The sequence below is a fragment of the Sparus aurata genome, chromosome 16 (genome assembly GCF_900880675.1).
Source record: "Sparus aurata chromosome 16, fSpaAur1.1, whole genome shotgun sequence".
NCBI classification, from domain to species: domain Eukaryota; kingdom Metazoa; phylum Chordata; class Actinopteri; order Spariformes; family Sparidae; genus Sparus; species Sparus aurata.
Window position 1 is genome coordinate 13,613,210 of NC_044202.1, and position 25,907 is coordinate 13,639,116.

The window sequence follows — 25,907 nt, forward strand, 5'->3', positions numbered from 1 at the left end:
TTAAAATAAACAGACTCTTTATTGAAATATCTTAATCTGCAGAACGCAGTGACAGTTCTCTCTCTCCCCCCCCCCCCTTTTTTTTAAGAGAAAGCAAAACATCTGTGCTACAGCAGGTCGAATCTCATCATCCAGCCAGCTGACAGCCGCTAACCAGGCCTACGAACAGAGAGGGCAGATTACATTCTGAGAAAACTACACATGCACTTTTCTGTCCTTTGCTTTCGAGTGGTATCTTAAACAGCAGGCTCCTTCAGCGGTGTGTTATAAAGCTTACGGCAATACACTGGTTTGACCTCTGCGCGACAAATTTCACGGCACAAGGTTCGTTAACATCAGCATCAGCATTTACAAAGACAGTGTGTAAGTGAGGTCTTGGACCCTGAGAACACGCCAAAGACGTTCAACTCTGGTGCTCTTGCAGTGTTCGGATGCTACATCGTCTCTCCAGCAACCCTCACAGGGGTAAATGTTCATTTTTGGGGGCTGGGAGGCTGACAGTCTTGCGTGTCTTTTGTATGTCCCGGGAGTTTGCATGACTTTGTGCTTCTCGCAATTTCCAGTGTGCCGAACTGCTTATTGACTATGCGCTTCCGGGCAGGGAAAAATAAAAAGGCTTGGGCAGTGATTTAACCATGTTCACACACACACAAATCAACACACATTGCACACAGAAACGCACCTCTAAAAGGGTCCCTGGCATTGTGACATTTCACATTTCATTTAAATCCACGAGGGATTACAGCCCTCCTGTTAGGAACGAAGAGAGGGGGGAAAAAAACACTCATCGAATCCATTAGTTTTAAACATTTAAAGGACCATCTAAGATAGACTGATGGAAGGATAGAGGGGTGGGTGGATGGGTGGGTAGTGCCGGGGTAGTGAGGACTGTGTGGCACAGCACAAGTCTGTCCTAGATTAAACAGCCGCTCTAATCCCCCATTTCTGCCCCCAAATTGGTTTTCCCTCAATCTCGGCCTTGCCATCCTAATGTGAGAAAAAGAGAACTGGAGCAGTGGCTGAGGCAAAAATAATCAGCACATTGAAAACTGTGAGAGCGGAAGAGGAAGAGGGGGAAAAAAAGAACGAGATGTTAATGATAAAGCAATCAAGTTTCATGGGCGAGTTTAAGGGGAGCACGCACGGCTTGATTGGGGTCAGTTAAGGCGCCATCCCTCGTCGACTGTAAACATTCATCAATGGAGAAAGGCAGAGTGGTTGTTCTCTGTCTAAGTCCAATTTGGCTGTGTCCATTTAGCCAAAAACCTAAACTAAACACTGAGTCTTCTATCCTTCTGGGCCACCTTTCCGCCATGAGAGGAGGCACATTCAGGATCAGTCCCCGGTGCCTTTCACTTTGGATCAGGCTTACGGTGCACTCTCAGTCTGCCAGCTCTGTGTAGGTTCGTCGGGACCTTATCATGGGGTTCGCCTCCGGCCCTGGGAAAGCATGTCTCTCTCCTGGAGCAGGTGAGTTATGGCCGAGCGTATGGCATCCGCCTGGGGATCTGTAAGTTCCTTCTCCAAGTAGAGACTGAAGTGCTGGGTGCTGCAGGTCAGCAGGCTGTCTGGACTGTAGCCCCGGTGACCCGAGCGGAGCAGCCTCTCACAGGCCAGCGCCAAGTTCTTGTCCCAGTTCGGAGGGTAGTCTGAGTGGGCCTCCACAATCTCCTTATACAGCTGTCCGGCGAACACAAACACATAAACACACAGAGACACATAAAAGCAGATGTTACCGCAAAAAAAAAGCCTCTGAATATGTGGTGCTTTGCCTTGCGCCGCACTTAAATCTGCTCCATTATGGTAACAGTGTTGTCGCATGTTTGCTGAGGTCAGACTCACAATGTAAGACAGCTCAAAGAGGCCAGCTTTCCCCTCTCCCTGCATCCTTTCTGCCAGGTCAAACAGAAAGAAAGCCGTCTTCATCCTGAAACAAAGCACGCAGGCTCAGGGCTAAGTGCTGGATGGATGAGCCATGCAGATCCGCACTCACAGACGCACCACTCCAATGGAGTGATTTATGTAGATGCCGATACCAAATAGAATGTACATGTAGATGCTCTACCACACAAGACTGGTTTATGGAGATGTTCTAGCGGGTTAGTACGAATCGTGACGCAGCTTTTTATCTGCACGCTAAAGTACACAACCTCTCCGAAGAGGAAATAAGAAGTTGACTGTACCTGGCTTGCCACATCTCCTCATTAGCGACGTGCTCCCAGGACGCAGGATGGAAACTGTTCACACAAGGGGAAAAAAAACCATTTCTTTATCTAAAGCGCTTCAGGCGCTGGCTTGTGCACAGTTCCACTAACTATAAATGATTATTTATGTGAATATATTGTTCCACTCAGCAGCGCAGGTTTTGATACACTAAACATCAATGTTTGCTGCATAAACATTAAATGACTGCGCAACAATACCAGGCAGCACATTAGACATGGGGTAAAACCACATCTCGCTTTTTTTTCACTTTGTTGACTGTAAACACTTGACCTCTTCTTCAAAAGAATATTTTAGCAGGGTTCCCGAGCTAATATTTGGCTTGTGGGCATCGGCGGACACGCTTGTCGCGAGGGTGCGGGAAATAATGTCACAGTATTCAGCCGTGGATATCTGAGTGAATGAAGGGCTGCTGGCAACGGCAACAGAATATGCAGCTTTGACTAATTCCACTTTTGACACAGTTATTGACAAAATGCAATAAGAAACTCATTATTTTTCATCTTCAGTCTCATTTCAAATGGCTGAGGGCCTAATGTCTTGCTCTGGTTGCATTCACAAAGAGCTGGATCACAGCATGAAGAACAGAGGACAACCTCAGCGAGGGAGGCTCTGTGGAGTCTACGCAGGGATGACTGGAGACCACAGAGAGACGAGCGGGTGAGGAGATGTTGACGATGAAATACGTGATTATCTATCTGAGTGAATAGTTCTACTTTCATCTCAAAGAAAATGCAAAAAGGATTATTCTTGCAGGTCTCCTGGAAATGGCATCCTGCTCAACCTCACTGTCTTGCCACTGGTTCAGTATTTACGATCTCACAATGTGGAGCAAAAGATTTTTCAACCCACAGAATTTTTAAATTCTAGTGGAGATCCCAAGATTTCTACAAATATGGCTGAGGACGTGTAAAATTGACACAAGAAGCAGAACATTTCCATTTGATGAGTGTCAAACATTTGGTGGCTTCAGCTTCTTAAATGTAATAATTTGCTGCTTTTCTTTGTCATTTATATAATGATATGAGTCTTTGGGTTTTGGACTGTTGGTTGTGCAAAAGAAGCCATTTAAAGACATTGCATTGAGCTCTGATGAGTGTTTTTCTTATTTTTTTGGATATTTTACAGATTAATCGATGCGATTAGTCCATTAATAGTTGAGGTAATTATTAGTTTCAGCCCTAGTGCCTATATTATTGTGTGTAATAAGGGGATTCTTCCCACCTTAAAGCAACTTAAAAGGAGGAAATGGGGGGAAACTGTACGTCTTGAGGTCAAGCATACCTGTCCACAGACATTATGGATGTATGTGTATGCACCTGTCGTGTGGCTCACTCCAGTTATAGATGTTGCGGGTTCGATCGGCCCAATCTTTAGGGTGAAACTGCCTCTGAAGTGGCGCCAGGTAATCACACACACCCATTGGCCAACGGGAGAAACTATTCTCCCAGCTCGGGTCTCCCTCAGGCAGCCCGATGCAGGTGAACACATGCCTCCTGCAGAAAGAGAACCAGACAGAGACTCACTCACATCCTCCTTTACCACCCACCCTCTCTTGCCTCCCAGGTAACTGTGAATGGCGAGACACAAAGGAACACCCTAACACCTTCTAGCTTCCCTCTGGCCCCATGCTGCTCACCAAAGGCTTCAGGCCCCGAGGGTTAATCCCACAGGTCAGTGTTGCCCCACTGAGAGTGAGACAAGTTGGCCTGGCAAACACTGCCCCCTGGTGGGCTTGGTATTAACAGGTCTCCAGCCAGTTTTCTAGATCTCAATTCCTCTTGGAGTGAATGATGATGATGTGAGCAAGGGAGCAGCAATGAGCCCGCCTGAGACTGTTTAACCAATTCAAGTAGATTAGTCGACTTCTGTAGTTCATCAAACTCCTTTTATGGCCTCAACAGTTCTACAGGCTTATCTCCTCCCTGCACTCACCGCTGTGTCGACCATCCCACTGATCTCTGCCTCATTAGATCACCCACTTGTTCATTTGGACCATTGTCGCCCTCCTGATTCACTCTCACTCACTCCATTTTACAGCCCTCTATTTATCTATTCAGCCCATCCCTTTCATTCTCTCTCTGCGACTCACTGCGTGTTGTGGGACAGAAACTGCTCCAGGGTGAAGGTGTCTTTCTCCTCAGGGTGGACGGGGTCCCACCAGCGGCCGGGGAAGCGGACCCCAGGGTGGTGCTGGGCCAGCTTGGCCACATACCATGAGTATGTCATCATCTAGAGAGAAAAAAAAGAGGGCCACCAACTCCGTTCAGCAGTTAAATTACCACTTGGTGTACAATTCACTGGAAGAGTATCTCAAAGGGTTTATCTTTCCAAATTTAGAGGCTCTTGTTTTCACTTTTTACTTTTAGTACTTTGTAGTCTTGAGGCCTTTATGATTAAAAGACATTCAAACATATGATGTACATGAAGACTACTTACCCATCTCAGAAAGCCTGAAAGAGACGTCAAGCTGTAATCTGTTTTTTGTATGAATTTCAGTCATACAGCCGAGGCACATTGACATTTTATTCTATTCTATTTTATACTATTCACCAGACAAATCTTCCTTTTCCTCTCAAAATCTCTGCTTGTTTTTTGAGAAATACAGAAATCCTCCTATTCTGAATCGCATCTCTCTTTCTCTACAGTTTTATCATAAATAAAATCTCTCAGCATGTGAAAGACAAGGAACATAAAGTCTAAATATAATAATGTTTAACTTTATGGTTGGCCACTTAGTACTCCTATTTTTAAAACTAATTTGGTAATATGGCTGCACAATTGATCATATATTATTGAAATCACAGTAAGTGCAATATCCAAATCGGAAAAGCAGAAGGTAAAAAAACAGCTTTATAATTTACTGCGGTGCTGCAGAGACTTGGTTTTCAAATATTGTTCTCCTGATGTAAGAAAACTTTTATGTTTTGAACAGACAGACTAATGTATGTCATGCATCTCTAGTATAACTACTCAAACTTAACTGTCAAGAGGAAACTGTTCTAAAAGATGTTTCATTTTGACTTCAAGCTTCACTCTGAACAATAAATACAAGACAGTGGAGAAATGACCGCAGCTCTGACCTCCTGGTCCACCAGCCGTACGTCGGGCCGCACGTTCTGGCAGTAGTATAAGTAGCGCAGCGAGTTTCCAGGCAGGTCTCCTCTGGTCAGGATGATTGAGTCTGTCGGGACGGAGGTCAGAAGCTCCCTGCCGAACCTCTCGACCACACTGTTTCTGCTCTGATCACACTCCCTATAGGATCATGAGCACATCAACACCATACTGTAAAATGCCATCAAAACCACAAGTTGTGTTTACTCGAGTTCAAAAAAGGGCTCGAGTGCATCCTGCTCAGAAGTGTGTGCACAGCTGTGTGTGAGTGTGTTTGTAGGTACGCCTTCAAGGTGCTCTGAGGGTAAGTTGTCAGTGCCCCCGCCCCTTCCCCTCTGCAGAGCGCTCTGGCTGCCTATCTAATCGTGGGGAGACAGGTGTGATGGGTCTGACAGCACAGGCCATGCTCTCCCCTTGATCAAAGCCGCTCAGTGATGGCTGTCTGGCACTCCCCAGCACTACGCTGGTGTAATCTGCCTTCTCGGACAGCTAACATCTCAGACTGAGCTCTGCGAGTGGAATCTATGTGCTAACCGTGCCTCTCTTTAGCCCCTACCATGGGGTGAGCAGAGAAAAAACCTGACATGTGGAGTTCAGACCTGCAGTATGCGCAGAGGAGAAACAAATTGGGTTGACTCAGGGAAAACTTATGCATGGGGATTTTAGAAGAAAGTAGAATGAGAGAGGAGTTTTTATTTCATTTTAACTTTACCGAGCAGAAGTATTCCCAAGTAACTTAGGACACATTTGGGTCCAGTGAAGTTACCGCAACAGGAATACTGTAAAGTAATACTGATTCCACTGATTGTGCAGAATCGAAAAGTTGCTCCTTACACTAAAACACTATTAGCTGACTCACTATTAGCCTTTTGAAACACAATACAATGCAGCTACAATATTTATGGAAGGAAAGCTCCACTGATGGGGTCAAATGTTGATTATGTACAACTGTGTGCAGAGGTTGAAATTAAACAATGATGGTTTAAATTCCGTACCATTTTTACAATTGTTTTAGCAAAAATAACGCATTTAAGCAGTTTTCTTTTTAACTTGGCTCAACCTGCTAAAACTATGCAGCGAGTCCTTTTCCTTTGCCAGGACACGAGTTTGCCGTCATGCATTTTTCTGGTTTGTCTCGTTTAACTTCACGAACATGACTCAACAAGAGTAGCAGGCAACGGAAAAAAACGATGGAAAGCTATTTGCATGCCAAAGTCAAGGAATTCAACACACAAGATAGCACTGTGCTGGAGAAGGGATTGAAAGTTGTGTCTACCCAGGGTGTCATGCGTCCATCAGTGCCGAACAGAGCTGGAGCCCGTACATAACTTTGGCTACTGCGGAGTTATTTGACCCAGAAATTAATTCATCATTCGTCCATAACACACGTCGACAACAACAACAATTTCAGCGCTTTACAGTCAGCATTTCATAGTCAATGTTTCCTTGCTGTGGATCCAAACATTCAACAAAATTGTTCTAATATTTATGGTCTGTATTATATGTTATCTTCACACTGAACGGGAGGTTTGTTACTGTTACTGAGTGTAACACTCACCTGTGATTGGTGCGCACCATATGTGCCAGCAGAGCCGTGGTGAGGACCCAGCCTGTGGTCTTCCACAGCCCCCCATGGCCCAGCCTCCTCTCCAGCTCGCTGTGTGTCCGGCTCAAGCCGAGGCCTGCCAGCACACACACTGCAGCATCACTCTGCAGCCAGAAACGCTCAACCTGCAGGATGTAAGCACACGCAGACATACACACTCAAGTGGTTCCAGTAGTTGTATCTTTATTTCAGGATGCATGTATACTGCCTATATAGATAGTCTGACTTTCTGAAACTTGAACTGCAGTTGTATCTCAGTATATAGAGTATAAACACGCTTTATAGACCACTGCAGGTAAATGAAAACAACAGAAACATTAATATCTCACCACTCCTAGCAGCAGGGGTCTGCTGATGTCCAGGTTGGCTCTCCAAGCAAAAAACAGTGAGTAGAGAACCAACATGACAGTCAACAGCCGGGACACCGAGCGACACGTCCTATGATAGGAAAGGACACTAGTTATTCTCATTTCTATCATGTCTTTTTACTGGGAAAAAAAACAACTTGTTTTGAAGAAGTCCATAAAAATATTAATGCAGGGATGGAGATCACAAGCCTGGGAGCAAACGCATACGCCAGCCAGCTAAGAGGTGCATGATTGATTTTCTAATGCAGACTGAGTCATAATGAGCTGCTGCCAACCGCTGAATCACAAACTCATTACAGTACAGCTGTAAAATGTACTTATACACTAAAAAGAAAACATGTTACCCTGATGGCGAAAACAAATCATCATCTGAACCTGAAGAGACACTTTTGAGCCACCGCAAAATGACTTTTGGTTTTACTGCCAACACATTGATCTGATGGGTTCCACTAACACAGCCACTAACGCATACTGTCAAGATGCTGTTTCTGTGTTTTTTTTTCTTCACATTATGCACAGTGGGGAAAAATACATTCTTATTTTGTAGTAATAAACAGTTCTTTCCACTCAACATTTAAACATTAGGTAAATTAGCAGTTCAATGGATTCCCTGCTATGAAATGACCTTCATCTGTGTGTGTGCAGCCAAGTTTATCAAAGTGCACCCCAGGAGAGGGGGGGAGGCAGGGGGTGGCCGGTGCCATACAGAGCCCCCGGGCTTCACTCGACTTTATCAGCTCCACCCCATAGGCACTGCTGTAATGAATTACTGGATCACACCGCCACACTGCCACATACAGATACATACAAGCGGTGATTTACTCGTACACACAAACATGTTTTGGAAAATCCAAAAGACACATCAGCCTCTCTTGATTTGAATGTGGAGCGTCGCGACAGCTTGACAGTTAGGTGCCTCAGTGTTTTTTTGTATTCTTTTTTTCGAAGATCAGCATTTTGTCAGCGATTTTGTTCCCCGTCTTTTACTCCAGGGGATTAGATTTTTGGTTGAAGTAGCTGCTGAGATGTGTGTGACAGAGTTCGGTCTTCTGTGCGCCGCCGTCTCGCTCATCCTACCTGTCCCACGAGGAGAGAAGCAGGCCCAGTGCAGCCAGCACCAGAGCGGGAAGCGAAAGGTCTGCCAGGCAATGGTCCAACTGGGCCCTGCACACACACACAAGACACACAAACACTCATGTAGCATTTGTGATGGACACCAAAGACGAGCTCAATTACCCTCCCTGCAACTGAACTCAAGGACAGCAATTATTAAATGCCCTCCATCCCCTATCAAAACAAACTCCTTGGACTGTGCGCTCCTCCTTTCAATCCGATTGACAGATACGAATGACTGTGTCATCCACCCCCCGCTGCCCCATCCTCTCCTCACAGCGCCTGTCAGTCACAGAGCGCTTGCTCAGAGCACAGAGATAGTTTCCTGCCTCTTCCTTAATACCCATCTCTATTTGACAGCTTATTGAGTCTCTATATCTCCCAATGTACACTATGTGTGAATGTGCTCATGAGCGAATGTTTGCGGGTGTGTGTGTGTCAGCTTCTCCAGCGGGTTTACGTCTCCAGTGCGACATGCCTGTCATGTTCGCCTCTCTTCCCCATCTTGAAGGTGTGCTTGTCCATCAAGCAGCAGGGGTGATGGGAAGGGGTGGGTGCCTGGCAGAGGGGGGGCTGGTAGTGGGGGGTCTTAAGACGCACATGCACCCCCATCCCGTCAGCTGGAGAAAGATACCGGGAGTGGGATGACTGCGGCGGCGGTAGCGGTGGTGGTGGTGGCAGCGGGGAGAAAGGGAGGGAATCGGGTGGAGGAGGTGGGGTGCTGGAGTGGAAAAATACAATTTCTCCAGCTCTATTGCAGTGTCTGTCATCACAGCTTGTCACGCTTAAACACCAGAGCTGAGTGATCATTTCAAACTGCTGGAGAAACAGAACACAGCGATTTGGCCCTCTAAGCAGGTTCAGTTCTGCTTTGATGGGAGAGAGTGGAATGGGAAGAACAAAAGCTGCTGGATGGAGGAAAGAGGAAGAGAGAGAGAGATGGGCTGCACAAATGACTCTGGGCTCTCAGCGTCTGTGGTTAAACTGGTGTAAAACACCAGAACCAGCACAAAAAGTGTTTGGGTCCTCCATCTCCAGCACCACGTGTGCCCTCACTGTGCCTCAGATCAAAGCTTTTCTGTATTTTTCCACCCTAGAATCTACTGTCCAAGTAGAAACAGAACATTAAAGTTGAACAGACACTCAGTGAAGGATTCAGAATACTACGTCAGAACTGCTCGAAAACCACCTCCACCCACACCTTTTGGATTAGGGGGTGCTGTGACCATGACAGTAACTTTCTGAAACATAAGGTCCGACATTCACACCACAATTGCAACAATAAATCGAACCAAGAAACAAATAAAAAATACAGGTAAAAAAGCATCCTTTTTGTTGTGTGAAGTAACTGTTAGTTGCATCACTACGTCATTGTCAATTGAATGTCTTCAATGTTTAAGACTGTCAGCTGCACAAAATACAATTTGAAGACGTCCCTTTGGGCTCTTGAAGACTGTGCTGGCATTCAGTACAATTTAATAGATTCAATTATTTATTAATAATTATGCAAATAAGTAAATGAAACGTCAACATATTTCTCGATAAAAAATGTAAAATTAAGTCAGTAAAAGTAAACACTGCAGTCTTAAAAGACAATTTTACACAAAAATGTCACGTGTGCAGACAACATAAATGCCACATAAGATGGCAAGATGTCATGTCATTACTAGGTGCTGTGATTAATCAGTGCATACTGTGCATACTGTGTAGGTACTGATTAATGTGTATGAAAGGGTAAATACAATAAATCATAATTACTTCATAATTAGTTGTGCTAAGTATCTTAAATGGGCAAAAATCAAGTATAAAAAGAAAGACAAAAAGCGGAAAAAGACATACTTGAGCATTGTGGTCAGGTTTACTGAGCTCTCTGTCTTTGCCTGCAAACAAAAGAAAAATACTGTTAGTCGATGTATACATATGGTATATAAAGCATAGGTATAGACGAAAGAAAAATCTGGAGTAGTATGTTAGTTTAATTATAGCAGGGCAAGCAGATACCAGGCTGAAGGTGCCATATTCAGCCCTTAGCAGGTGGGTCAGGAGGCCCAACAGGGTGGTCTGATCCCCCCAGCTCCAGCGGGCTGTGTTGAGGTAGGATGAAATGGGCAGGTAGATGTATGGCAGAAAGCCAGCAAGGAAACACACTCCCAGAGACACAAGGCCACACAGGGACAGCTCCTGTTGAGATGAGATTGAAAAAGAGATGTTTTTAATTACTTCATGTTCATCCAAAGGCATGTAAAACTAACCCACATTAAAAAAAGCAGCATCCAAGAAAGTCTACGTTAGATTCATGTTCTAAAACATGACTTGATACTTAATATACAGTATGGCAGGTGCCTACGCAGATCCCTCAGAGAAAACTAAGAGGTTTCTTAACCTTCTTGGGTTGAAAAAGAAATTACAGGATTTGAAATAAGGAATACTTTACAGAGAGACATATCTCTTTATCTCTTTCAGAAAAAATGCTGGCTTATTTTTCATGGATAAACAATTTCTATTTATACCGTATATGCAGAAGTATTTAAGTTATACTATCTCTAATGTTGTTTCTATCCTTCATGAGTAACAAACTAATTTGAGTTCTGCTCTATGTGAGCTTTTGAAAATCAGACCCCAGAACTTACCCTGTGAGAGTGCAGGCGTTGAAGGACCCAAGGAATGATGGCCACTACATACAGCACCAGGGTGTGCTGGTTACAGAGCCCCAAGCCACAGCACAGCGCTCCCCAATGGGCAATCTGACAGTATCAAGTAGTTAGATAGTAAAGCGCAGGGACTTATATCTGCAGTTATCATACCAATGACTAATCAGAGGAACAGAACACAGGACCCAGTGAGGGCAGAAGTGTGCCACGCTGAGTTACCTTCCTTCTCTGGGTTGTGCTCTCAGCACGGTGGAAGCTGGCAGTCAAGAAAAAGAGCAGACCAACAAAAAGGTTGTTGAGGGTGAAGACTTCTGCCACCACGGACCATTGCCAGCTCAGCCTGGACACAGCGAACAGTCCTCCGGCCAGTACTGCACCAGGACCAGGACCTGCCAACCTGACAGTGAGGGAAGAGAGGCCTTAATTTATCTTTGGTGACACTGAAGTCTTCACGCATTGCAATCATTGAAATCCATTTTGGATTCATATCAACTTGAAAAACATATCTCAAAACATTCAAATACGCCAATCTTAGCCTTACTTTTTGTTCTTGAAGTAAGTTTTAAAGCCCTTTTTTTCAGTATTTTTTCTTCAACCTAAGTTTTAATGCACTGACACAAAAAAGGGGCAAAACAACAAAGTCAGCAGCTTCACACAAAATTAAAATTTTGCTGTCATAAAAAAGAAAGCCACCGCTTCCCCCAGACTAATTTGGGGACCCATTATAATCTTCCCTCAACCCAAGTTTGCTTCTCGGACAAGACCTTGAAAAACACTCACAGTGAATTGGGCCATTCACATATCATGAGAACTCCCTCCCCGGCAGCCGGTTGATCTCGAGCAGACTGGCACAGAAACCACCGTGGTAGAGATAGCACTTTATCCTCAGCTTCTTAAATATAATGTGTGCACAAAAGTTTCCCCCTTCCTCCTCTCCTGTACTGTCTCCATCTCCTTTGCGGTAATTGAAGCAAACTTGGGATAATCTGTCATACGCTAAGACCCACCACTTACTAAAATGAGAGACAGAGGGGGAGAGAGAGAGAGGCGACAAATGATGGGGCGAGGGGAAAAGAAAAGGAAAATAGTGCAGAGAAGTGTGCGTTAAAGGGGTGAGACAGTGCGCGGGATAAAGGATGAAATAAAGAAAAAGGAAGAAAAAAGTTCAAGAAGAGAGAGGGGAAAAAAGAAAAGAGAAAAAAAAAATGCAGCCCAGTCCCCGGCATGCTGGCTCTGAAATATGAGCAGGCTCGACAATTAGGGAAGTCAGGCAGTATGGCCCTTTCCGCCATTGTGTGGAGTGGCTTAGAGTCCTCATCAGCCTATCAGCTAACTGACAGGCAGAGAGCTGCTCTATTCAGCACCGCAGATACAAGCTGCAGGCCAAACGGCTGCCAGGTCCCTTATGACCCCACAATCCCTTGCCGGTGACAGCTTCAAGCTCCATAGCAAATTAGGCGCTCTCACATTACAATCGCAGAAGACAGATTCCATTAACGGTATCTGAAATTGAGTAGAGAGCAGGCCCGTTATCAGACCTGACTCATAAGCACCGCCATTAATCACAAGGCATGATACCATTTATACATTTCCAGCTCTCTGCCTGCCGCTGTGATAGTCAGCCACAAAAGGCCTGATGAGACTTAGGCTAGGGGAACAATGGAGCTTTCTGAGGAAAGCGCGGTAAATCAGGAAAAAAAGGAGAGGGAGAGCGAGAGGATGGTAGGGAGGAAAAAAAACTCTGCTTGCTGACTACTTCCCCTTTTTTTTCTTGGGTTTTCTCTCTCCTTCTCGCCACTATTTTTCCTCTGTGTTCACTGTAAGGCGAGCTTGGTGAATGAGTATGCGTGTGTGTGTGTGTGTGTGTGTGTGCACTTAAAGAAGGGGGGGTGGACTGTGTTTTGATGGGGCGTCTAGGAGTGGGTCTTAATAAGAGATAGCTTTCTCGCTGCACCGCTCCAGGAATTAGTTGTAACTTGAAGGAAGGATGAAGAAGGGTGGGGTGGAGACGGGATGGGGGGCAGATGGGGACTTTTGTTGAGGTGCAGAGACCCCCCGCACCCATAATTTTACCTCCCTGCATGGCAATTAACCCGTAGCTCATACACTTAGCAGGGGGGCTGATTTTGGGGGAAGCACTGGGTGCAGAGCAGTCGTGGGGGTCCACAGGCGAGGTTATTACATAGTTTCCTGCCTCTGAAGCCTCGTCTGATAGCCAGGCAGCACTCGTCACACATTCAGAGACACGCACACACAAACATGCACGCACACACACCCCTGTTCTTCAACTTCTTTATTCTCTCTGAGTGCCTGACAAATCTCTCTGTTAGAGCTTGTCAGTCTGTAAGAGCCCAGTGGTGTGTGTACAGTGCGGGCTGTAAATGACCTGTCTGTCTGCGCGGGACCACCTGGGTCCCAGTCAGCCTTCTCAGCCTCTCCGCAGCTCATTCTCCAGGCTGGCTGCTCCCAGGGCGCGCAGATAAAGCAGGACACATTCTGACACCAGTGTGGCCGTGTTCCCCGTTATCGCGACTCAATGCGGTGCAGGATGCTGCCACTGTGCTGAAATGTTGTGGCTCAGTGACAATGGCCCGGTTGAGACGTGGCAGGAGAATAACACGGCTGACAGCGAGACTATTCCGCCCTGAACTGATCCACCCTGCCAAAATGTCTGTGTCATCACTAGGGTAATTAACTGAATGACAAAAATGATGCATAAAGCCTGAAATGAAGCACAAACTTGGAAATAACGTAAGCGGTTAGAAAAGAAAATTACCAATAATTAATGTTTTCGCTCAAAATGATGTTTAAATTATGAGAAATGAAAAGATTTTTAACACAAAAACTATCCAGGTTCAAAATGAAAGATCAAAGGTAAAAAAAAAACGAAAAGAATAAATGACAATGATACAACAGGCTCTGGTAAGCAATGTCCCCTTCAAGGACACAACAAAAGCTCAGTAAAATCACTTTGAAGTATCAGAATGGGACCTGCCTCATTTACCCCCTCAGCTCTACAGTATGGGCCAGAGACGTGCCAGCGCCACTCGTCTGTGCTAAATAGCAGCACACAACCAGCACTCTGAACTGAAAGAGGCATCACAATGGAGCTGGCCAAGGGAGCCACTGTCACACACCACCCCGGGGAACAGACAATGCCACAGCTGTGCCATCGCGGATCAGCGCCGCACTGTTCTCTAACCGAGTGGTGATTTGGGGAAGCAGCGCTGGAAAAGAATCACACATTCCTGAAGAGGGGAGAAAGCCCGAGAGAGGAGGTGGCCTGCTCGGGCTGAGGCTGAGGTTTCCAGCTGGCCCTCACTGACACCCCAGGGCTCTCCTCTGGCCAGGACACCAGTAGGAGTACTTAGTAGCTATTATATGACAGCAGTAAGTGTCGGATGCACCGCTTTGAAATTTCAAAGCCAAGCAGCGATTGATATACAAATTTTAAGCTTTTAAATGAAATGTGTGTCAGGAAATCAAATGCTCGCCTACAAAGTGTTTGAAAGCACGTCAACGTATTCATTGGGGCTGAGCAATATTTAATTTATCGTCTATCGTCTTCCAGCGGAACTGTATCATGATAATGATGAGTATGTGTGTTCTCGGATTTTACACGTGTGTCAAATACAAGTCAGCTTGTGAAAACGGATGTATGTGATCTTCTGTGGCTTTGGAGGAGCTTTACAATGTTATCAAAATAATAGACTTCATCATAAATTGGCTTTGGATTGAACACTACAAATAATTAGTAGCAGGCGTGCGTTGATAGAAGTGGGGCATTAAGCTGGAAAGATGAAGACAATGACCAGCCAGGAAGGGGCTAAACCAAAGATGCCATTGAGGTGCGTTATGGGAAATGTAGGATCCAGCGTTTTGGCTTCTCTTGACCTGTACTTGACAGGAAATATCAGAGTATCTCGGCCTCCGCTGCTTTGATTTTGACAATTCATGTTTTAAATGTCTCCTGTCTGCTAAATCACTGCAGTGCCCCTTTAAATCAACGACTAAAATCAAGAAGAATGAAAGACTAACAAAATGATTTGATGGTCCTGAGGTTTTTATTTTACGCAGTAACAGTGTTATATAATCAAATGCACTGAGAATTTTATTGGTATTTTGCGTAAATTTGACAGTGTAATGATACCTATTGATAGCCATTTAGTAGATGGATAAATTACTGATATCATGATATGATATTTTAAACCTCATAGTTAGTCCATCTGGGTGAAATACTCTGTGAAGGCTTTCACTTGCTCCATAGTTGTAATTATTTGGTTATTAATGGCAAATTATCTTCCAAAAGAATACATTATATATATAGATATATATATAAAACATCACTTGATTCTTACAGTTCTGCCCAGCCCCAATCGTTTTTGTCCAATAAAACAGTATATTTGAATCTGGGATGCCGCAGTCTTCTCACACACTCGCTATGGCGGGCACTTCCCAGTGTTTCCTGCCTCATCCAGCGCGCGAGGACGAGGCTGTCTGCTCGTACAGAGAGGAGGGTAAATAAGGGTCCCGGCTCTGCTGCTCAGACACCCCTCCTCCAGGAGAGCGCTCCAGTGCTCCAAGTGCGTGTAAAATTAATCACCACAATTCTGCTCAAACAATGCAGCCACTGACATGACAATTTCTCCCAGAATGCCATCTTAATCTCCACCCAACACACAAAAATTACAGGAGAAGGGGGGAAGAAAAAAAAACAATTTACAAAAATCCTGTGTTTATGCAATTCACTGAATGCCATTTTTTATTGCTGCCTTTTCCAACAAAGTCATTAGGCACACACCAGTGATACATAAATGTTGCTGTATAGATTCCATTAACTAATTCTGGGTGAATTGTAATTGCCGAGTCTGATCCGTCTCCGTGCCTGGTGCCTTATTAAGACCGCCTGTGGTGGGTGAGGAATGTAATATTGACGTCCGAGGCAGACACAATCTCGGGCCCACGGGCGAAAGGAATATTAAACTGGTACTGTATTCTGCTGTCTATCTAGCCCTCCTCCCTCCTCCCTCTCTATCCCCATCCCATAGCCAGTAATGAGGAAATAACATCTTCATTAGACATCTGTTTAACTGTATTAGAGGATGAGTCCTGGGGGAACCATTGGTCATGCTGGGGATGGGGGGAGTAAAGGAGGTCTGTTGGACTACAATGTGACGGATGAGATACTGCAGGAATGGAACAAAAGGTCCAGAGATTCAGGCCTTTTAAACAGACAAACCTAAAATTGTCTTCTGCGTTATTCAGAAGAAAACCGGTATGGGTGCATTCTCTACCGTCGCTTGGGATGAAGATTTTATCCAACCATAGCAGATGTGAAAGGGAGGGGCAGCCTTGCCACCTGCAGGGAGAGGTCAGAACATTATCCCACAAAACAACTCTATTCAGCTGTTTCCAAAATGCCAAAACTCACGCTCAAGATGTCCAGAAAAACAACAACAGGACCCACACACTTTGCTACGTACATGACCCGGACAAGATACAAGCAACCCCACCCCTGTGGAAAAACAACCCACCTGAGCGAGGAGGGAAAGCGCCATCAGGACCATATGGTTGAGGTCCTTATAAGGAGCTGGAGACGCAACACAAGGCAGGGGGATGGCACCACGCCCACCCTCCGGTCCACTGAGGTATCAGCTGTGCCACATGGGCCAGCTCTTGGCGGGGGGAGCCTCTCGCAGGTGTGCATTTTGTTTCGAGGGCCACCGGGGGAAAGAGGGAGGCCCGACAGTGTGCTTCAATAACCCTGTTATGTAATCATGTGATCAAACAAAAAGTGCTGATGACTGAGGTTGTTTTTCTGCTCCGATGGCTGTCAGCGCGCTAACGTGTCTGCTCCGGGTTTCTCAGGATAAGCTCAGAGAATGGAGAGAGATTCCTCCCAGGTAGCAGAGATTCAGAGCAGCTTTAGCAGATAAACTGTGAAACGAGAGAGAGCACAGGATACGGAGCTGTCTGGATTATCCCGCTATGAAGGGTGCATTCCTCTAGAGACTCACTGCTGAAGCCTTTAGCATTCCACGGGCCAAATGTTTCTTTTCTCTGAACCTCCGAGCGCAATCGATAGTAATTATCATTACGTCCACCATCCTCAAAGGCTTGTCAGGCCACGGTGTGAAAACATAACAAGACATGCAATTTGGCCATCAAACCATATGATCAAGCCAAGAGAACTGTAATTGACAAATCAAAGGGAGGCTAAGTGCTACATTTAAACTTATGCAAGAGAGAGAGAAGTGGCTTCCAAGCCTATCAACTTACATTCCCCCACATTAAACACGGCAATCTGGCCGACTAATTTAAATTGATACATCAAAGGCTTGCCATGTTGGGTATACTCCAGATGAATTTCAAGGTCTTACAGTTTACTATTTGAGAGGAACTGCCTTCAAGTACCCGTATTAACTTCAATATATTTTGCCATCTGAAAATAATCACACAAAGCGACGATTTGTTTGCGGGGAAAATGTCGACTTCCCAGCGGATGCCTAAAAATAAGAAGCAGTGCAAAAGTTTCTGAGAGCCTCAAATGGACAAAAACAGGACATTTTAGACATTCATTTCGTCGGGGGGAAAGACACGGCAATCTGTTACTGCAAGGACAGATCAGGTATGACCGGGTGTCAACTGGTCTGTTTTGGCATTTCATCTGAGGGAAAGGCCTGGCCAGAGAAACCCCGCAGGGATGTGGCATGACATCTATGCCAGTCTTCTTGCACCCAATGCCCTCCGTGCCAGAACGGAGAGGGAGGTCTTGACCATCCAGAAACCCTCTCCCCCCTCTTCCACCCTCCTCGTCTTTTGCCCTCTCCAGTAACCCCTCACCAGGCACAGTGTGCCAACTGATCCACAGCCACAAGCTCATCCCAAACTCAGCCCTGAGCAGATAATGACTAAAACCTTTTATGCTTATTTTTCAAATTGAAAGCGTAGATTATACGTTCATACTTAAGAGCTTATATGGTGTGACTGTGTGCTCTGCTGAGGTCCCCGCTACCATCATCCCTTGCTGGGAGGGGTGGGTCGGGTTGGAGGTCGTCATAATGACTTTTTACTTGACCATAATCCAAAATTGGATCTAAATCCCCCAGAGATTACAAACAGGGCTGCAGTTAACATGCATACTGTGAGCCAAATATCACCCGGATTGCATGGATATTTTCTGGCCTCAAAATAAACATCTGTAAATGTCTGGCCAAGGGCTGAGTTCAGTCGTCCAATTGACCCGTAAATCATCGAATGCATTAAGTCTAGTCCCAACGCAGCAAAGTGTTCATTCCCTTTCTTTGGGTCCTCTCCTTATTCTTCTCCTCTCCTGGGATGAATGGTTGAAGTCGTAGGTTTTGATTCAACTCTGGGAAGCAGTAAGGCGGGGCAGGGTCTGAGGCTGATGCAGTCTGGGCTAAGGGCCAGTCCCCTGGGGAGCACTTCCTGTGCCCTACTGCAGCAGGGATGACCCTGTACCCTGACCCACTACAGACCACCTGCCACCTAGCGCACACCGGCCAAGCACACAGGAAGTAGGCCCAGTACTGAGCACCTGGGAATACGCACACTTCATTTTCACCTGCTTTCCCCCGACTATCACAGGGTCCTCACAGCCTGCCAAGGTGTACAGCAGGAAGAAATGACATCATATCTAACAATTCTTATTCTGAAAGAGTAAATTAGAAGTGTACGACATGCTTGGAAATGCCCCAGTATGCATAAACAGTGACAAAAAGGAAAAATGTTGACACTAAGCTGCCACCAACAATGCAATGTGGGAAATTACTAAGATCAGCAGAAGTGTGATGTAAGGCAGTCTGGCCTACCATGGGAGATAATCACACACAAAGAGAGAAGGGGTAAAATACTCCTTACATGATGGGGTCAGCAGCAGGCGAAACTGCAGGGTGGTAGATGGCAATGCAGAGACCGTAAACTGAGCTCATGACTGAGCAAGGGGAGCGACGGTTGAAGAGAGGGGAGAGGGAGGAGCGGAGTGAGTGATCCTGTCCCTCTCAGACCCAGGAAGCAAGAAGGGGGGAGATAAGAAATCGTGCCATGTCAGGATTGAGAGCATGCTGGGCAGCGGGGGGGGGGCAGGAGAACAGGGACGTCGGGGTGGGGGTTGGAGGGCGCGATAATTGTGATATACATACACACGCACACTCACAACGGGTGGCTGATGGGTAAACAGGCAGGACAGGGTGGTGGGAGGAAGGAGGACGGCTGGGCTCTGCTCCTGAATACTGAGCAGAGGATCAGGGACGACACTGCCAGTCTGTCAGGACCCAAAAATACCACTGTCTATTACAGATGGCATCAAGATGCAAAAAGTCAGAAGGGGAATGTTATAAGACCCTCTCCATTCCTCTTTCACTCTTTAACTCCACCTCCTTTCATTGGTACAGACATTTGACTTTTGCTTTACAGATTACTGCATATAAAGAGATTACATGCATGAGCAACAGGACCACAGTGGGTTTTTTTCTTTGTTCTGTCTTGTGTTTTTTTAGTTTACAGTGACTTTTGGAGAAAAAACACACACACACACACACACACGCTTACACTTTTTTCACAATGTTATTTCAAAGTGATACATGTTATTCATTTTAGTCCGACAGATGTTGAGATGTCACCCTTTGGTAGACTTGGTTTGTACAGCCACGCAGTACATCAAATAAGCATAGAGGAAACATGAGCTAGGTTGGCCCACCGTGTAAACGTTAAAGTTACTTAGTTTGCCGTTTTCACATATCCTTTCAAGTCAACCCAAATGCCAGTTGTCCACCCAGAAATGACTGTTGTGTTTGCCCTGGCATGACAGTGATTTGGCCTATTGAGTGACATCACATCTTGTGTGCAGATGCCAACTATGAGAGAGAGCTAGACCACACAGAGGTACATTCCTTAAAATCGAAGCTCACAGCATAACAGAGGATTAACACAAAGGCATCAACAAATTACACTAGAAACTGATATATTCATATTCAGGTGGTCGTGTGGATTGGTTGTAACTTGGAACGATCTTCTTCTGTGTATTTTCGCAGCTGACGAGGACAGTGCAAGGAACAGCCACAATTACAAATTGACTGAAATACTGTTATACATAGCAAAAAAGATAGTTCTCAAGTTCTGCGTTTCTAAGGACATCCAGTCACTGGTTGACAAGGAGCTTCTGATAATTGTGATAAAAGCGAACCTACAACCTACAAACAATTTTGAGAGATTTATCAAATATCGTAACCAGTCTTGGATACGATGGAAGAACATTGTAAGTGAAAACAGCATGTCTCAGTAATCTGAATGTAATGATAACGGCCTGGTGGTGTGGTTGTGTGTGTCTTTCTTGTTTTGTGTTGTGTTTGTAAAATATGATTCCTTATGTCTTAGAAATCTTGAACAATGACTTTGTACATTATGTAGAAAAAGAAAGAAAAAAAAGTGACATTTCATGTGCTTACCTGCAAACAGAAATGCATAGGGCACCACAAGCTGCAGCCCCCAGCAGGCTGCACATCAGGTTGACACTGTGGGCTGGAGAGAGGGAGGGCAGGAGGCACATAGCCATGCGAGCTAGTAGGGTGAAGAGAGGGTATCCTGGAGGATGGGCCACCTGAGAACAAAGTGACACACGAAGTTTGACACACAAATCCAGAGAGGCAACGAGAGAGAGATTCACAGCTTCAACAAGAAGGGAGGAGGAGGATGTGTTATGTTTGATAGCTCATCTAGTTGTTCCTATGCAATCTGTAGATGGGTGTGTTGTGCTCCTGCAGTAATGTGGAAGAGCCTGGCATGACAGCAAACTGACTCTGCTATGATACCAGAGCCCTCCTTTCCCTCTCTTCCCCCTTCTCTTTACTTCTTTTCCTCTGGCCTCTTCCCAAGGACAGTGCAGCTCCCTGGAGCCCATGCATGGAGCACGTGGTGCTCGCCAGCCCCAGCCCCCAAACCACCTCCGAGCCGCAGTCATTCTCGCCTGGGGGATCTCGGCAATCACAGCAATTAGCCGCTAAGTCTCCTCCACCCAGATAAGGGCTCAGTCATTAAACGCAGACTCATTCCCTGGCACTGATAACACGAGCCGCGCAGGCAGGGAGAAGGGGCAGCTCTGCAAATGAACATGGAGCTGAAAGGTGAGAGTTTGACTACCTCACCGGTCACCTCAGACACAGCAAAAGCTCCTTGGGAACATAGACACAACTTTCAGAGGGAGGGGATCGGGAATAGAGCATGTAGGTCACGGGAAGTCCAGGAACAAAAGAGAAGAAGTGATGTAGGGAATAAAAGAAAGCAAAAAGATAGCAACTCAGCAGGATAGCTCGTTAAGTGTTAGCATCAGACAGGTGGGTAACGCCACAATGAGCATTAGTGTTGAGGACGCTCTGTGTGGCTGACAGGAGTGGACAGCAGAAGGACAGCTGAGGAACAAAGGCCAAAGGGAGCAACAGAGAAGCAAAATCCTGGAGCTCTGGGGATCAGAAAGGGGGGCCCAGCAGCCGGGGGCCCAGGGACGGCCTGCGAGGCCCTGGGGAGGCCTGAAAGGCAGACAGGCGGGCCACACGGACTGCAGCACTAACGGCAGGATTACTGGCATAGTGACACCGACACAGCCTCCCTAAAAGGATCACAGCGGCGTAATAAACTTTATTAAATAATAAAACTTATTATAACTGTTAACCCGATTTAGTTCATTCTTCGCGGCTTACACACACACAAAAAAAAGAGGGGTGGATATAATAAGCCTTATACCGTACATAAGGCAAAGCCTACAAAAGCCATCGCCTTACCATTGACTTTAATTGGATTTGAAAAACGGGTTGCAAATTATAGCATTCTCTACTTGCAACTTAGTAAAATAAGTGTATAGAAAAGAAGGGGAAAAACCTGTGGACTGAAAGTAAATTAATCTGCTTTCTGCCCATGCTTAATTAAACTTCCTTAATGCTTATAAGAGTTAATGAGTGAATTGATTAAACAATACGGCTAATACTTACCCCCAGCTCACAAGCAGTGGTGATCAGCTCTCCTGTGGAAGAGAATAGGGGAGGAAATTAATGTAAACCCAATAATTATTATTAAGAGACAAGTCTGCTCCCAAAGTTTTCCCAAATCAAATACTTGCACTGGGGTTTTGCATTAATTTGCCAGGATCAAAACCTACAAATCTTCCCAGTGTGACATTTCCTAAGCGGCACGCTCATTCTCTTCATCTCTCGCTTCTCCCCTGATGCCTCCCTCCCTTCCTCCAGCACATACGCACAGCTATAAACACACACACACACACACACACACACACACACACACACACACACACACACACACAAACCATTAGACTCCCTCTCCAATGCTCTGTCACACAAAGACACACATATGCTGATCTGAGAATAATGCTCCCACGGTCCCATCCTCCCCGTGCATTGGGGTCCCTTTCCCTTCCTCTTTCTTCTGCCGCTCTACGTGCCTCTCTGCTGCTTCCACACTCCCAGTGTCTCAATGTCTCGTTCAGTCCATTGGGCACAAACAGAAAAGGCAACGTAGGTGACAGTCACAGAATGAGGTAAGCCGCAAAAATAAGAGCCGGGTTGCGCAATTTTTTGACAAGCTCTGTGTGAGGTGCAGCACAAAGTGAAAAAAAAAACAAACAAAAAAAAAAAAAACTAAAAGCTATTTGAGGAAGCTTTAATGTATCTGGGCACAAACCCATTGGTGCCAGAATACACCCAGAGCGTTTCAAATTAGACTGATTTCTCACCCAATGTTTGCATCTCCCACTCATGAAAATTGAAATTTGGTTCAGATTAAATGACACTGATAAACGTTTGGGTTCAAGACAGCTCCCTCTACTGGTACTAGCTGGGTAGTCATCTCCCACATCCATTTCAGTCAATAACGCAGCGGCCTTCTTTCCTGAGTCTATTATTTCACCACAGGCAGCCTAGGAAACAGATTACATTAAAAAGATTGATTACTTTAAAATAATTTTTATCCTTACATTAAGAACATCAAAGTGCAGCTGGCTATTTTCGATCAAAGCATCTGTGATTCCACATTTTCAAAATAAACATTTGAAGAGCATGTACACAGGCCCCCGATGCCGCACCAACCATTATAGAACAGAACGGCTGAATTTCAGATGTCATTGGCTGCATCACATATTTTGCAACCTTGTCGATACAGTGAATTATTATGCCTAAATTTCTGCCACATGAGGAGCCCTAACTCTTATCAGTCTAATGGACCATGAAGTCAGAACTCCTCCACCTGCACAGCTTAAATGTTTTCACAGCTCCATTTCACCTGGCATGAGCCGCCAGCTACCTGCCATCATTTTTACATCGCACTTTCTCATCCCTCATCAGTTTCTCAATTTCACTCATTTTCCCTCAGTAGTGGCACACTTTTACACCATTCAACACTGACAAACTCTAACTAATATAGAGCCAAAACATCCATCTCGGTGCCACAGAGATGCAGCTCTGCAGCCCCAATACTAAAAAGGGAAAATATTGACTCAACGGGGTAGCAGCATGGGTGCCAAGAGTCTTTGTGATAGCGGAGCATGGGCACCCACACCAGTCTTCCCATAATCCCCATCATTTCCACACTCCACATTCCTAGACAACAGCGTACCCGCGGGGCTGTGCTCAAGCCTCTCCAGGGCACATCACACCTAAAGAGATTAGGACACAGAGACGGAGACCTGGAGAATTCGGAAGGGTGTTCAGCTGGCACTATCAGAGCGGGCATCCTGCACCGTCCCTAAACACTGTGGAGAAGGGGCTGGCCATTTTTTCAAAGGGCCCGTTCGCTAGACAGCAGCACAACCAGCTGGGCTACTCAGCGCTCCAATTGCCTGCTCTCCCTCCCCTCGTCTCTGCTCGCTCGTATCTGGCCCGGCTTTTCATATGCTTTCATTTTGCAAAATGTGCATTCCCCTCCGCAGCAGCTTGTATGCCAGAGCAGCGCAAACCTAACAAGCAGAGCCTTCATGCCCTCGAGTCCACATTTACAAGTTTGTAACCTAGCTATCACTTCTAAACACTGTTTGTAATTGTGCAAGGCAGTTCTTCATAAACTGCATTACAAGAGTGGTGGAAAACACATTGGACTACAACATAGGAAGGTGCTGAGTGAAACACATTTGGGTCCACCGCTAAGCCTTGTTATAGAAGAGCGCAAATTTAATTTATGTATACTCACATACAGTTCAATTCCAACAAACAACCCATTTTATCGTATACGTCAAGGGCTGTCAACAATACTTTGTCATTACAAATGCTATTTATACCATTTGGTAGTGTACTCAGCGAAATAAGTAACATTCTTCTTCTTTTTCTCCTTCTGGGCTCTGGAGAACAAAAAGGATGATTATTGCTGTTGTATAAAAGGTTGAAATTCTTGACAAAGTACAAAACGTTGTTACCACTTTATGAATCCCACATTTTTTTGTTTCAGTGAGGGGGGCTAAAATTAGGAGGGTCAAAAGGGCAAAGACAATATTGGGATAATTCTCATAGCATTAATCATGATAATCCCTTTGGCCAACTTTGTTTTTCACCAGAGTCACATTAAAAGATTTTTAGAGTTCATAGAAACCTTCTTCTCATCATTTCTAGTGTCAAAATTAACACTGAAATCCTTCACGCAGCATTATCTGCATAGAAATATGAATGTACTTCAACTGTCATACTTCAATAACTCATTTATAGAATAGAATAACCTTAAAAAACATGAAAACAAAATACAATAATATATTTTGATACAACTTATGAAATACAAATATGTAGCCATTTTACATCTATAACAGTTGTATTAGATACGCTAAAATCAAGTCCCCATCTGATTAAGTTGTTGAGGAGAATGCTGCAAATGCTATTCTGCTGTGCTTTTTGGGTGAATTTATCCTTTAAATGTATTTACTCTACATTCAACTCTGCTTTCAACTTTCAATCACTAAGTAGACTGTGAAAAACTGTACTCGTGTGTTAAGTTATATAACTGAGGTTGACGCTCACCTTTGTAAAGTAGATGTCTTAATCAATGTGATTATTCTAATCAATATAGTTGTGTATGAAGATATGTTGTTCTCAAGCAAGCCTTGTGTGTCTCATGCTGGTAGAAGTTTGGGTTGTTATGCTCATGCATGCAGATGTACCTGCAGCACCACGGACAGCACCCGTGCTGCTGCAGCGTCAGACAGGGCGCCACACGATTGGCTGCCGAGCAAAACAACAAAACCACGTGACCATGTGAGCATTAGCTAGCTGGCTAACACCAACCTGAGTCTCCGCCGGGTACAGTCCTCTGCACACAGGGCACATACAGGGCGGTGACACCAGCGACCGTGGCGCCTGTCAGCATCCAGCTTGTCCTTTGCTCTGCAGACATTTTTCTCTTCGGGTAATTTTTCAATCAACTGCTGCGTGTCGCCCGACTAGCGAGCTAGTTAGCGTCTATTCATTGCGGGCGACGAGGAGTTTGTAAATAAAACAGTAAGCTACCAGCTACATGTGAACCGATGTGAGTCTGGAGCTGAGGATAAGTTAATAAGACTCAAAGTAAAGACTTATCATTACGGTTGTATTCGTGCAGGCTGGCTACATTGTAATGCGGCTGTTTCCGGGAAGTATCAGTCGGATTCTCGCCCAAAAATTCTAACCTCGCGATACTACCGACGGACGCGCCATTCCTAAAAGTTACAGCAGTCACTAAAGCGGTTATAATTTATATTTGTTGCTTGAGAATATAATAGTTTGCCTTCCTTTCAGTGAAGTAAGACTCGCATGTTTTCCTCGCACGCTTTGCCTGTGAAAACCTAATGAA

At 45.2% G+C, this 25,907-nt stretch overlaps 1 protein-coding gene across 2 annotated transcripts; it reads right to left on the reverse strand.

Moving 5' to 3' along the window:
• Positions 1-25,907, reverse strand: tmem260 (transmembrane protein 260). Of its 2 annotated transcripts, none has more exons than XM_030392171.1 (16): positions 25,364-25,907; positions 22,079-22,110; positions 20,543-20,694; positions 11,295-11,472; positions 11,055-11,168; positions 10,426-10,605; positions 10,264-10,304; positions 8,389-8,475; positions 7,273-7,381; positions 6,896-7,068; positions 5,307-5,478; positions 4,316-4,455; positions 3,543-3,719; positions 2,184-2,237; positions 1,843-1,927; positions 1-1,680 (listed from the first exon to the last, which is right to left on the reverse strand). In XM_030392171.1, exons 1-16 carry the CDS (start codon positions 25,470-25,472, stop codon positions 1,420-1,422), a joined length of 2,064 nt encoding a protein of 687 aa, XP_030248031.1. In that variant the 5' UTR covers positions 25,473-25,907; the 3' UTR covers positions 1-1,419. The 2 variants fall into 2 exon arrangements, with proteins under 2 accessions (XP_030248031.1, XP_030248032.1); XM_030392172.1 differs by lacking the exon at positions 25,364-25,907 and adding an exon at positions 22,246-22,357.